Genomic DNA, 13,870 nt, shown 5'->3' with positions numbered 1-13,870 from the left:
CGGTGAGAAATCAGCCTGGTGGCTGCACACGAGACTCATCCAAGACTCGGGGACGCAGGGAGTGACTCGAGAGTCCCGGGAGGACAGGACCAGAGGGGGCGAGGACAAGGCACATGATACACGATAAGACACTAAGCTTCCTTTAATTTGCCACGTGTGCTGGATGTGGCTGTATGCACTGGGGATGGGCAGGGAACAAGGCAGACAGGCTCCTCTGCCCTCTGAGGGGTGCATCCTGGGACAGCCCCTAACCATATTGCTGATTTGGGTGCCTTGCAATGATGTATGTGCCTCTCAGATGCTTCCGTTCTCAATTAGTAGAAAATACAAGTGGCATAAATAGTGAGAAACTGTATTGTCAAATAACACAGAGCCCTAAGTTAGAAAAGCTCCAAGGTCGCTGGAACCTTGGGCTCAAAGATCTGGGATGTTTGCTTTGCTTTCCTTACAGTATCGCAGGCCTTGTATCACCACAGGAAGATATCCCATACTTGAAAGGAAGGCTGTCACGTTGTGTGCCTTTTTAAATGTTTGGAAGAATTGTGGTAAAATACACATAACAATGTATTCATTCACACTGTTATAAAATACATGTCCAGAATTTTCTCAGGTTACAAACCTGAACCTCCCTCTGCCCATTAAACAGCTTCTGACTTCCTAGTCTCATCTCACTGTTCTCACCAATTGGGTTACTTAGACCAATGGTTCTCAACCTGTCGGTCACAGCCTCCTGGGGTCAAACACCCGTTTCACAGTCACATGTCAGGTGTCCTCTCTAACCAGATATTCATGACAGTAGCAAAATTAGTTATAGAGTAGCAACAAAAATAATTTTATGGGGGGCTAGAGAGATGGCTCAGCGGTTAAGAGCACTGACTGCTCTTCCAGAGGTCATGAGTTCAATTCCCAGCAACCACATGGCAGCTCACAACCATCTGTAATGAGGTCTGATGCTCTCTTCTGTAATGCAGGCAAAACACTCATACAACTACACAGAGAAACCCTGTCTGGAAAAGCCCCCCCCCCAAAAAAAAAAAGAAAAAGAAAGAAAGAAAGAAAAAGAAAAGAAAAGAATATAATGGTGGTTGGGGGTCACCACAACATGAGGAACTGCATTAAAGGTCCGCAGCATTAGGAAGGTTGAGAACCGCTGCCTTTAATACTTGCTATGAGTGGGTCACATGGATCTGTCTTCCTGTGACTGGTTTATCTCAGCCCTCAAGTTCCTCCACACTGTAGCACATAAAATGTCCACCCCCTAATCTGGATTACACTGCTGTGCCTTGACTGCTTCTTGGTGATATTGCTGTGAATGTCGGTTTGCAAATAGTCATGGTTTTGATTTCTTTTTGATAAATACCCAGAAGTGGGATTGCTGGATTCTATGGGACTCTATTTTTTAGTGTAGTTCCCACTGGCCTGCCTCTGGACGCACTCACTGTCACCTGGCTACTAGTGAGTAGAAACTGGAAGTAGAGTTACCACCGTGTGGCTCATTTCAGTCAGGATTTATTAGCTGAGGTTGGGAAAGAACCTTAAAAAATGGGTTTCCATTTGTAAGAAGTGAAGATAACGACACCTGGAGACAACGCAGCGTCTGTTCTAAGTGGTGAATCTACTTTCTCTTTTTTAGAGCTGAGGAGGTGCCTCTGAAAATCTTGGCCCACAATGGCTTGGTTGGAAGACTGATTGGCAAAGAAGGCAGAAATTTGAAGAAAATTGAACATGACACAGGGACCAAGATCACCATCTCATCGTAAGCTCCCCCTTCAGACTACTTATGTTCAGGAGCGACTGATTGAGCCTTCCTAGCCTCTACTTTTCTCCAGAGGGGAAATGCTCAGCCGTGCCATACTCTGAGCAGCAGGAAGCAGGTCCATAGGGTTGGCTCTATAGCCCACCAGAGCACTGACCAGCAAGAGGGGGGCCCTGGGCTCCATCCCCAGCACCATGAAATTGTTAAGATAAAAAAAAAATCCGGTCAGTTCTGCGGCACAAGCTTGTAATCCAGGCTCTTGGGAGAAGAGGCAGCTGAAGCAAAAGTCCAAGGCTGGCCTTGGCCACACAGTGAACTCAAGGAGAGCTTTAGTGAGACCTTTCTCAAAATACAATTAAGATTTGGGGCTAGGGACATAGCTCAGAGGTAGAAGGCTTTCCTTGTAGTCAAAATTTTCTGTCACACCAGCCAGCTCCCAAATAACCTCACAGAAACTTTTAATTATGAAAGCTTGACCGATAGCTTAGGCTTGTTTCTAACTAGTTTTTATAACTGAAATTAACCCATATCTTTTTTTTTAAAAAAAAAAAAAACACATTTATTTATTTATTTATTTATTAAGTATACAGTGTTCTGTCTGCATGTGTGCCTCAGGCCAGAAGAGGGCACCACATCTCATTACAGATGGCTGTGAGCCACCATGTGGTTGCTGGGAATTGAACTCAGGACCTCTGGAAGAACAGCCAGTGCTCTTAACTTCTGAGCCATCTCTCCAGTCTTAACCCATATCTTTTAATCTATGTTTTTTTACTTTTTCTACTTCCTCTCCATCTGGCTGGTGACTCCTCTCTTCTTCCCAGCATCCTATGTGCCTGAAAATATTGCCTAACTATTGGCCATTCAGCTTTTTAGTAAACAAATCAGAATAACATATCTTCACAGTGTACAAAAAGATTATTCTACAACATTTCCTAGCATTCGTGAAGCCAAGGTTCATAGTACTAGTCACTAGTAAGACTTGCGACTAGATAGCAGGATTCTATGCTACAGTGTTAGGAAAAAAAATCAAGTCTTTACCAGAATGTGTTTGTGGTCTGGAATTTTATTCTTCCTGTCTTTTCCTCATTGGCCAGCTTGCAGGATTTGAGCATCTATAACCCTGAGAGAACCATCACGGTGAAGGGCGCCATTGATGCATGCGCCAATGCTGAGATAGAGATCATGAAGAAGCTGCGAGAGGCCTTCGAAAACGATATGCTGGCCGTTAATGTAAGTGCCCAGCCCTTTCTTCGCTTGGCTTTCCGACAGCTAAGGCAGGACCCGAGCTCTGTAAGGATAGCTGTCCTTCAGCTGAGGAGGAAGTGCCTTAGGGCAGATGGGAAGAGCGTCCGACTTCCTAGGATTAAAGATGTCTTTAATCTGGTAAACACAGATGAGCATGAGCCAGTAAAATCATACCTTCCAGACCGCAAAGTGGGGGGATGCTCAGGATCACATATATTGGAACAGGAAGGTTTCAAAGCTGGGCTACACACACACACACACACACACACACACACTAATGTGGGTCAACAGGGCTGGATGCTGTGATACGAGAATAAAAATTACGGGTCCAGGAAAGTGGGTTCCCCTGTTTTCTAAACTTTGTGTAATATTGTTGTGTCCTCTCTTTCTTTAAAATCCCAAGTATATGCTTTAGCCAGGCCTGGTGACACACACCTTTAATCTCAGAACTGGAGAGACAGAGGCAGGTAGATGTCTGTGAGTTCAAGGCCAGCGTGGTCTACATAATGGGTTCCAAGCCAGCTGGGGGTGCATAGTGAAACCCTGTCTCCTTTATATATTTAAAAGACTGGGCTGGAGGTTTACCTCTGTGGTAATATGTGTGTAGCATAGGTAAGGCCTGGAGTTAATTATTCAGGGTTAAAACAGATGGCGTCATAGGGTAGAGAGACCATGTCTAGTCTGGGCTGTTTGAGGGGAAAGTCTATCTGAAGCAGGCATTTCAGAGTGGCCGGTGGGAGGAAGGGAGGGGCTAGCTCCGGACTGGCATCTCTTGCTTGCTGGTTGGCGCTTGTAGTTGGCCTAGTAAATGCTGTCACCCACTTGAGCGCTCTCTAGCACATTCTTCCTGTTCCTTAATTCTCGCCTTATTAATTGTTTAAAATTATTTTCCCGTCAGCAAAGTCCAGGCTCATCTCAGAAGAGTGAAATCTTTCATTTTTCACTATCATCTTCTGAGACTGGAAAGGGTCCTCTGATCAGCCGTCATGGGCCACAGTTCAGCCCCCACAGTTATCAACAGTCACTGACCTCTGGGCTCCATTGGACCCTTCCTCTTCTTCCCATCCCCGGCACTCACATCTCACAGAGGAGTAAACACTGACCCGGTGGCGATCTGTGTTGCCACCCCGCCTCCCTCAGCAACACTGCACAGGTTCTTCCCCGGGTCAGCGTCCCATCCCCCACCTCTGCCACCCCCCCCCATGACTGCCTACCACACAGTAATTGTGGGCCAGGATGGGCAGAGGCAGAGCATCCTGAGTGAGCAGCGTGGTGGCATTTTCATCTGGCCATTTCATTCTCCTGGGGACTCTGTCTTTGCTAAACATCTCTTTCCGTGAACACCTGGATGTGCTCAGAAGGGGTGTAGGTGCCCTACACATCACCATTTCAGTGCATGTCCCTTAGACACCTGTGCCAAGTCCATGCTCTGTGAGAGAAATCACACAATCACCAGCTCTTAACATACAGCGTGAGGCGATGGTGAAGGATCCAGGCTTGCTGTTCTCCATTTTCACAAAAAGGGACGTTTTTCTAGAGTGACTTTACCCACAGAGAAGGATTGGGGCAGGCTGGGCACAGGCCAGCATAGGGACTACATTTCTCTGCCTCCAGCCCTGGTGAGGATGCTAGGTAGAAATGTGAAATAAGGAGATCTTGAAGGTTCTGACCCGTCCTTGGGTGGTTAGAAAAGACTGATGTTTGTTCTCATTCAGCAAATGTTAATATGGAGTACCGTGTGTCAGATATTGAATACAGCTCTAAGTAACATGGCCACTGACCCCGGGAAGTGAGGCAGAAGCGAGCCACTGAGCCCGTGATTCTGTCCTGTATCTTGGAGGGAATAGGAGCGTTAGGAGAGCCTAGAAAAGGCCATGTCAACTGGGAGGGGGTCGGGTAGACACCTGGACAGGGGAGCAGGAAGGACCAATGATAGGGCACCGGAGTCCAGAGGTGAAAGGGCGCAGGGTGTGGAGGGAGCAGTAATGGTGGGGTAGCGGCCGGGGCTCAGCAGGAAAGCAGCTGGTGAAGGCGTGGCTGACCACAGTCAGATGCGTAGCTACACCCAAGGGGGACGGGGAAGCTTTGAGGGAATGTCAGAGTTAGGTTGAGAGGGTGAGGTTTGTTGTCCACGCCCAGTACAAGGTGAGGAAGTCCAGGTACCGGGGCGGAACAGTCAGGGAAACACTGGTGCTGTGCAGACAGGAGGTGGGGAGTGGCCACGGCCGGCCTGGCCTCTCTGGGCTTCTCTCCCTCATCTTTTTTCTTCGTTTCTGTCCCCAGCAACAAGCCAATCTAATCCCAGGGTTGAACCTCAGTGCACTTGGCATCTTTTCAACAGGACTGTCCGTGCTTCCTCCACCACCAGGGCCCCGTGGGGTCCCCCCCAGTGCCCCCTACCACCCCTTCGCTGTAAGTAGCTCCCTCAGGCTGGGCTCCTCCAGGCAGCACAGCTACTCGGCCATGTTGAGTAAGGGCAAAAGCGGTTATTTGCATTCTGTCTCCGTGGGTGATTATTATTCGAGTGAAAGCTTTTCCAGTGGGAGATTGACACCGATCCAAGCTCTGAACGAGTGCTCTCAAACATGGTAAGTGTCCTGCCACAGAGAAAAAGAGCCGCTCGCTCCCCGATTCATTCACTCGAGGCCCGTTTTATACAAATAAAAGTTGTTGGTCTGGCAGTGGTGGTGCACACCTTTAATCCCAGCCCTCAGCAGGCAGAGGCAGTTCGAGGCCAGCCTGGTCTACAGAGCAAGTTCCGGGACAGCCAGAACTACACAGAGAAACCCCGTGGCTGTTTCAGACAACATTCATGAGTGTTCCTTGTTTAATACAGATGACACTTGGATTATTCTTGAGTAGATACACATTCCCACCTTTGTCCATAATTCAGACATACTTTATTGAAAGGAAGTTTTAAAAGGAAAAGGCCCCAGCGTCTGAGTCTAAACAGCACACTGCCTGATATTTAGTTGGTTATCAGTCAGTGTGGTTTGACTCATAACTCTCGGCAGAAGAAACGTGAGTGGTATGTTTCCCGCTTGTTGCCCTCATTCACAATCATCATTCAGGATTAGTACATGACCAAGTGGGGCCTGAAGACACCGGACACCAGACACGGGACAGCTGCCCTCCCCCGCTTTTTCTTCTCTAAACACATGGCTTGTTTTGTGTATAAACTGTCTCAGTGGGGAAGAATCAGGTGGGTGAGCCAGTTCTGTTCTGCTCCCTGGTGTAGTGGGCGTGGCCCCTTGTGTTCACTCAAAACCGGCACGAGCTGGCACCAGGCCCAGCACCTTCCATCCGGCAGAAGCTTTTCTGAGGTGTTGGGAGTCACCGCATACCATCTCTTCGGTTCTGTCCAATTTCCCTTAAAGGAAAGGAAGGAGCCACCACTGGGCTGTGTAATGGAGGGGTCGTGGCAGACGCACACGGGGCGGCGGATGGGGAGTTCACATCCTTTACCTTTGCTGTGAGACGTAATCTCCGAATAAGTGCCGTTAGAAGCCACCGAAGACCGCTCACTTCCTGGGACGGGCTGAATAAGGGGCCTTGTAGAGTCTGTCTGAAAGCTAAAGCCCCTGATAACTGGAATTACAGTAGGAAATGATGTATGCAATTTAACCGTCACAGCATTCTCTTAGACCAAATTGGTGCTGGATTTTTAAGCATAAAGATAATGTTTTCTTAATTCTTGAATGGTGGATCCTGCCTCTAATCATAGCACCTGAGAGCCTGAGGGGGTAGGATTCCAGAGGTTTCAGGCAGTCTGGGCTACGTAGGTAGACCCTGTCTCAAGAAAATGAAACAGATAAATAAATAAAAGCTGAATATGTGGTTTTTTTGGGGGTGGTGGTGGCCTTTAATGCCATGCTAAGGAAAAAGCCTCTTCATTCAAGACTGTAAAAATTTTTCCTTACACTAATTTTTAGTTGCTGGTTTTGCTGGGGGTTGTTCATAACTGTATTTTACAGGGGATTTATCTTGATCTAACTTTATTATTTTTCCAAGTGAATAGCCAGTTTCCCAAAGTAATTTATTGAGTTATCTGCTGTTTTATCAGTCAACTGGAAATCCAGCTCTGCCTTTGTTTTGCTTGTGATTCTTTGAGACAGGGTCTCAGGTAGCCCAAGCTGGTCTCACTAACTGTGGCTTCGAGCCACTGATCTCCTGTCCCACCCCACCCCCGCCCCCGCAAGGGTGAATGCACCACCTTGCCCAGTTCCAGCTGTCTCCCAGCCTTCCTCATCGCATTCCTGCACCTCATCCCATTCCGTTCAACTGTGTCTACACGGGAGTCACTACACTTTTATACTGTCTGGCGGTTTCAGCAGAAAGCTGGCTTGTGTTTTTGTGGTTTTTTTCCCACAAAGAATGGACTGGAAAGCTGGCGGCTTTTACTATTTGACAAAATGAAAGAAAATATACTGAGTTTTGTTGTTGTTGTTGCTTTTAGATAGGATAAATTCTACTCATGAAACATCTTGATCTGGCAACTTTTGTTTAGAAAAAGATGACTTTTTTTCCATTTCTTTTCAAAGTTTTTGGCCTTTTTGGTTAGTTTGTAATTTCTATGAAGTGTCCATTTCAGTTGTTGGGTTGAGAGTCGGTGGAGGGATGCTTGCCTGTCACATGCAGGGCCCTGGGTTTGCTCTCCAGCGTGAGGGGAGAATCCATTTTGTCTCTATTTTAGAAACAACAACACCATGAGGCTGTGCATAACAGATTGTTTCCATTTTTTAATATCTGACCTTGTGGTCATTTGCTTCTTGATTCCCAATAGTGTATGTGTATATATATATAAATCTCTCTCCCGCCCATGATGCCTCGTGGCAGATGGCAAGGGGGGCGGCTCTCCCATGCTCACAACTCCGGGGCTGGCTCACCCACGCCCCTGCCAACGGGACTGGTGCGGCCTGAGCTCTTAACCACTCTTCAGTGAGGTCAGGTAGAGCCTCGGGAGAACATTATCAACAAACCTCCCCATGGTCTCATTAATATATCCTCTCGAGTTAACTTAAATACATGAAAGTACAATGAAATCTCATTGGGCATGTATAAAGAATCAGTGTTGGGGGTGGGGTGGGGTGGGGTAGGAAAGGTGGCTCAGTGGTTAAGAGCACTGGCTGCTCTTCCAAAGGACCTAGGTTCAATCCCCAGCACCCTCACGGCAGCTCACAACCGTCTGTAACTCCAGTTCCAGGGGATCTGACACCCTTACACTAATGCACATAAAATAAAATTGAGGGGGGGGGAGGGCAGCGAGGCCAGTCAACAGACACAGTGATCAAGTTCTGAAAGAAAGCAAGATCCCAGAGAATGCAGGAGACAGCCACAATGAGCAGGAAACCCTTATCACCTGTAGATTTAACAAAAGTCCCTAGCAGGAGACTGGGCCGGCGCTCAATTGGTAAGTACTTGTGAAAGGCAAAGAAGCCCAGGGCCTGGTGCCCGCAGGAGCCAGGTGTGAGGCCCAGGGCTGGGTGCTGGGCACCGCAGGAGCCAGGTGTGTGGAGTCACGTGTCACCAGAGCACAGAGGGGTGAGGCAGCAAAGCAGAGGTTCATCCTCGGCTACACAGGGAGTTTGAGGCTAGCCCGGAATACAGGGAACTGTCACCAACAAATACATAAGCCAGCAGAAAATGGGAAAGTGAAAGTCTGCAACTCTTATTAAGAAAATTAGAGCGAGCCACACAGTGGTGGCACACGCCTTTAATTCCCACACTTGGGAGGCAGAGGCAGATGAATTTCTGTGAGTTCGAGGCCAGCCTGGTCTACAGAGTGAGTTTCAGGTCAGCCAGGGCTACAAAGAGAAATCCTGTCTTGATAAAACCATTTAAAAAAAAAAAAAAAGAATATGCCCGGCAGTGGTGGCACACACCTTTAATCCCAGCACTCAGGAGGCAGAGCCAGGCGGATCTCTGTGAGTTTGAGGCCAGCCTGGTCTACAGAGTGAGATCCAGAAATAGCGCAGTTACACAGAGAAACCCTGTCTCAAGAAACCAATATATATATATATATATCACCAGAGGAAACAATTTATCACTTTCTATTGGATACCGTCACCGCCACCTTAGCAAGGGGAGATGGGAAGAGAAAGGACACAGACACCGACTTCATTGTAGATAAATACTCATTCGTACTTGAAACAGTCCACACTCTTTGGCTCACAGATGTTCTTGAGGTCAGTCCACATCTGGACCAGGCCTACAAGGCATGATCTCAACCCCCTGCCTTCTCCTTATGCCCTTCCAAATGCCTTTGTATTTGCCATGCTAGCCTTCTGTCTAAATTTCAAAGAGGCCAACCTATCCTGGCCTGACCTAGGAACCCCGCTGCTCCACATACTTCTTGCCGAGGGCCATGTGTGATCTTGGGCTTGGAGTCTCCAGGCCCAGCTGGAGGGGCTGCTCGTTCATTCCGTCTTTGTGGTCAATGTCTGAAGACTTCTCTGAAGTTCTTTTCTGCATTTGTCTCTCACATAGACCATAAATCCCTTGTGTCCCTGTCTCCTAAAATAAGGTCTCCCACATGGGTGCTCAAAAGCTTGGGAGTGAGTGAGTGGATGGTCAAATACAATCAGATCTAGGCATTTGAGTCTGTGGGTGAACTCAGAAAGCTTTGAAAAAATGGTCCACTTTGTAAAAGAGCTAGAGATTCAGACTCGATTAGGTCCGAGTCTCAGCTAGAAATGACTTCCTGGTTGCTGAGAAAGAATTCTGTCCTTCTAGCAATCCTGTGGCTCTGACTTAGGGATAAAAGGAGTCTGTCCTCATCACCCTTTTATAGCTTATTTTAAAAATCTCTTCGTTGTCCCAGGATGGTTCTGATTTGGGCTGTGTTCATGTTAGGACCCTGAGGACTCGGAATACAAGCTGTGCTCTAGATCTGTTCTTGGCCTTGCATGGGTGTTAGAATCACAATTTACAGGAATCACTTTTGCTATGAGAACTGAAGGAATAATGCTTCTGGCCAGAGGCAGGCAGAGGCCCTATCTCCCTTGGTTAGAGCCTTGAGCGGAAAAAGCTACAGGAATCGTCTCCCCTGTGCCTACTAGCCGCACCCCAGAACAGGAACTTGCACCGAGAAAGGGCTGGAGTCCCTGTGCTTCCCAGAGAGTTTTCAAAAAGATGCAGCTCTCTCTTGGCCCACCTTCAAAATGTGAGGCTTTCCTGGGATCCCAGTCTGGTGGTGCCCTCTTGTGGGCAGAGACATCACTGCAGTCTCTTCAGTTCAACCGGAGCAAGAGCCCTGATGCTGCCCACAGCTGTGGCCCTCCCTAGAACCTGGGAAGCACTCATCTTTTCTTTCCGAGCTCAAAAGAACAGTTGGTTTTGTTGGTAAGAAATCACAAGTGGATCCTAATCTGGAGCTGAGTCTAGCTGGAGATGCAGACGGTGGGAGACACACACATCACCCTGAAATGTGTTCGCGGCCCTCAGCTGTCCTCGGGCTCCAAGCTTCATCCACATCGCTCTCTGTCGGGCAGGGCTGTGTGCCTTGGTGCTCCGCACCTGCCACCGTCTTGCTGGTGGTAACAGTGATAGCACTGTTTACATGACCTTATGTAAAACATAATTAACACAGCTTTGCTCACTTCAGTAAGTGTCCTACCCAGAAGACTATGAACTCGGATATGTTATCACTATGCGGGTTAAGAATTTATAAATAGATGTAGCATATCATAGTCCCTGCTATACTGCAGGTATTCAATTATAAGTTGCTACTGCTTCAACTGTGATTTCTTCATAGCTAGCTCTGCGTCGTGAGTCCACATCTGCCCTCCTGATTCTCCTCTCCACATCTGCACACGATGTCTTTGTCTGCTCCCTCTCTCTTACTGACGCCCTCAGTTTCTCCACACTGAGCTTCTGTTCCTCTGGGAATCTCTGATGCAGCTAACTGCTCCGTCCTCCCAAGATCACATTTGCTTGTTCTGAATAATTCTTGGCTTCTGACCCCAGGATTCTCTGTGCTTGTAATGCACAACTTGTCATTCCCCCATGGAACAGGAGCCACGAGGCCTGTCCTCACTGAAAGGCGGGTCTGAGCAGTGGGAGTGGGCTGAATGCCTAGAGAGCAAGGCTCATCTTAGAAGCTGCGGCCCGGGGCCTGATGCAGCCAGGTGACACCTTGTCAAGGGTTCAGGTATTAGGGACACAAAGGCACAAGTTTGTGGATGGGACGGTGGTGCTGGTTACAGAGCACATGTGCTGCCTGGAAACGGACACCTGACTCACTGAACGTCTCATTAATATGCAGACCCACTCCGGATACTTCTCCAGCCTGTACCCTCATCACCATTTCGGCCCATTCCCGCATCATCACTCCGTAAGTGCCCCTCAAACCTGCCCCGGCCACCATTCTTCCTGCTCCACAGCTGCCCCACATGGCCCCGGTGAACAGGCCAGTGACTGGTTACAGTGTGACTGATCACTGTGGCTCTAGGCTGTCCCAGAAGGATACAGCTCAGAGTGTAAGCACAGAGCCACCCTGCTTCACACTCAGTGTTGGGGAGCCTCCTCGACTGTGTGGCCTCTTAGGTGACCCTGGGAGTGGGAGGTGGGAGGATCAAGTTTGTGGTCAGCCTGGGCTGTGTAGTGAGTTTCCTGCCAGCCTAAGCTACACACAGGGTAAAATCCTTCCTTAAAGAACCAAAGACTTAGAGCTGTGGCTCAGTCATTAAGGGTGCACACTGCTCTTCAGAGGACTGGAGATGCCAGCACCCACATCAGGTGATTCACGGTCACGTGTAACTCCAGGGGATCCAGTGTCTCTAGCCTTCATAGGCACTTGCACTTACATACATACATACATACATACATACATACATACATACATACATACACACACACACACACACACACACACTTTTAAAAATTATTAAAAACACAAAGAAAACCAGTTAGCAAATATTAATAAGCTAAAGAAAAGTTTCCAGCAGGCAAGGGACGTGGCGCAGTTGGCACAGTACTTGCCATACAAACATGCAGACCTGGGTTCAAATCCTCAGCACCCACATAAAAGCCAGGTGCGGTGGTGCTCCTAGTGCTGAGGAAGTGGTGACAGGACCCCTGGATCTCACTGGCCAGGTTCCATAGGATTCTTGGTGTCAAAGCTAAGGGAGAGAGTGAGTGAGGAAGACGGCAGCATTGACCTCGGGCCTCCAATGTGTGTGTGTGCCCATGAATGTGTGCATAGGCACACACCACACCACACCTTTTTTTCTTGTCAGTGTTCTTTAATCAAAGTCTGACCCTGAAGACACAGCACTCCCACAAGAACCATTGGCAGCCTGACCTAAGAGCCGCTCTTTCCTCGGGGGTTTCCAGGGACACGTGGCTTGCCCACCTCCCTGGGTACTCGCCATGGGGCCTGGGCACAGCAGGGGGAGCCGCCTTGTGAAATGGTATTTCTAGTTATGGAGGGACTGGACAGCTGTCCCTCTGTCTGTGGGCAGGTGTGTTTGGCTGGCCAGGCCAACTTTCAGAAAATGTCTCCTCCCACCATGGTTCCAGGGATCAGACCATCAGGCTTGCGTGACAAGCACTTTTTAATTCACTGAGCCACCACAACCATTCTGGTCTCGGATGAAGGCACAGGAAACATACATATCAAATCTGTGCATGTCAGAGAACCCAGGCTGCTTGTGCCCAGCAAACAGACCCAGAGGGGAGTGTAGGCTCATGCAAGCCCGCTTGGGTTCATGTAGAGAGCACCAGGTCACACAAAGAGACACCATGCCGTGTTGGCCATCTCCCTGGGTAGTGAGGCCTTCCCATACTCTTACGGTACTTGGCTGGGCTGTGAAGTGCCCAGTGAGCATAACAGTACGCACATGTTCTTTTCTAGTACCCAGAGCAGGAGACTGTGAATCTCTTCATCCCAACCCAGGCTGTGGGTGCTATCATCGGGAAAAAGGGGGTGCACATCAAACAGCTGGCTCGATTTGCTGGTGCCTCTATCAAGGTAAGATCATTGCTGCCAGCTGCCTGTCCCCTTGGTCTCCTCTGGTCAGTGCCAGACAGTTTTTACACCATCCAGAGACAGAATCTGCAGAATGTATTTCCAGGACCCTTCCTGTCTGCTCCCATTCTTCATCATAGTCCTTTCCAGTTCCACCAAACAACTACGTTAGAAGAAAGATACTAGTACTGACCAAACCGGGTCCTCTGAGGATTGGCATTGTCCCCTCTTCTCAGAGGATAAAAGAAGACTGAAGACCCGCCACCCCAGCTGAGGGGATGCGCTCAAGTGGAAGGAGCATTTGTGCTAGCACTCAGCACACCGGTGCGTCATTAGTCTGTAGCTAGAGTTTTCCTGCCTTGCCCACAGTCAGGACAAATCTTTGTCACCCGCCAGTCCCACAGCCGCTCAGACCCAACCAAGTAAACACAGAGACTTATATTGCTTAGAAACTGTATGGCCGTGGCAGGCTTCTTGCTAACTGTTCTTATATCTTAAATTAATCCATTTCCATAAACCGATACCTTGCCACGTGGCTCATGGCTTACCGGCATCTTCACATGCTTTTTGTCATGGAGGCTGGCAGTGTCTCCTTCTGCCTTCCTGTTCTTTCTTTTCTCCTCTCTGTTAGTCCTGCCTATACTTCCTGCCTAGCCACTGGCCAATCAGTGTTTTATTTATTGACCAATCAGAGCATTTTAACATACAGACCATCCCACAGCATTAGTCTATGCTTCAAGGACTTACAGACTATGAGAAAACAAATTGAATGAAGAACTTTCTGGAAGGTGCTGATAAAATCATGGGCAGACAAGAGCTGATGGCATCACCTGTTAGGAGGCCAGGACTGAGCAGAAGGCTAGGGACGTCCTCTTTGCTTGAAAATCGGTGTGTGCAGATGC

General features: G+C 48.4%; 1 protein-coding gene across 3 annotated transcripts in view; it reads left to right on the top strand.

Annotated features, from left to right (window-relative positions):
* Positions 1 to 13,870, top strand: part of LOC143268198 (insulin-like growth factor 2 mRNA-binding protein 2) — a 78,531-nt gene that overhangs the window by 54,216 nt on the left and 10,445 nt on the right. For all 3 annotated transcript variants that reach the window (XR_013043906.1, XM_076549344.1, XM_076549343.1), the window contains exons 7-11: positions 1,634 to 1,756; positions 2,851 to 2,986; positions 5,285 to 5,413; positions 11,265 to 11,333; positions 12,855 to 12,971. Coding sequence is in view for 2 of the 3 variants with exons in the window: in XM_076549344.1 (XP_076405459.1) it covers positions 1,634 to 1,756; positions 2,851 to 2,986; positions 5,285 to 5,413; positions 11,265 to 11,333; positions 12,855 to 12,971 (574 nt within the window). In the remaining variant the exon portion in view is untranslated. The remainder of the gene's footprint in view (positions 1 to 1,633; positions 1,757 to 2,850; positions 2,987 to 5,284; positions 5,414 to 11,264; positions 11,334 to 12,854; positions 12,972 to 13,870) is intronic.

The sequence above is a fragment of the Peromyscus maniculatus genome, chromosome 12 (genome assembly GCF_049852395.1).
Source record: "Peromyscus maniculatus bairdii isolate BWxNUB_F1_BW_parent chromosome 12, HU_Pman_BW_mat_3.1, whole genome shotgun sequence".
Lineage (NCBI taxonomy): Eukaryota > Metazoa > Chordata > Mammalia > Rodentia > Cricetidae > Peromyscus > Peromyscus maniculatus.
This window is presented reverse-complemented; position numbering and strand designations above follow the sequence as displayed.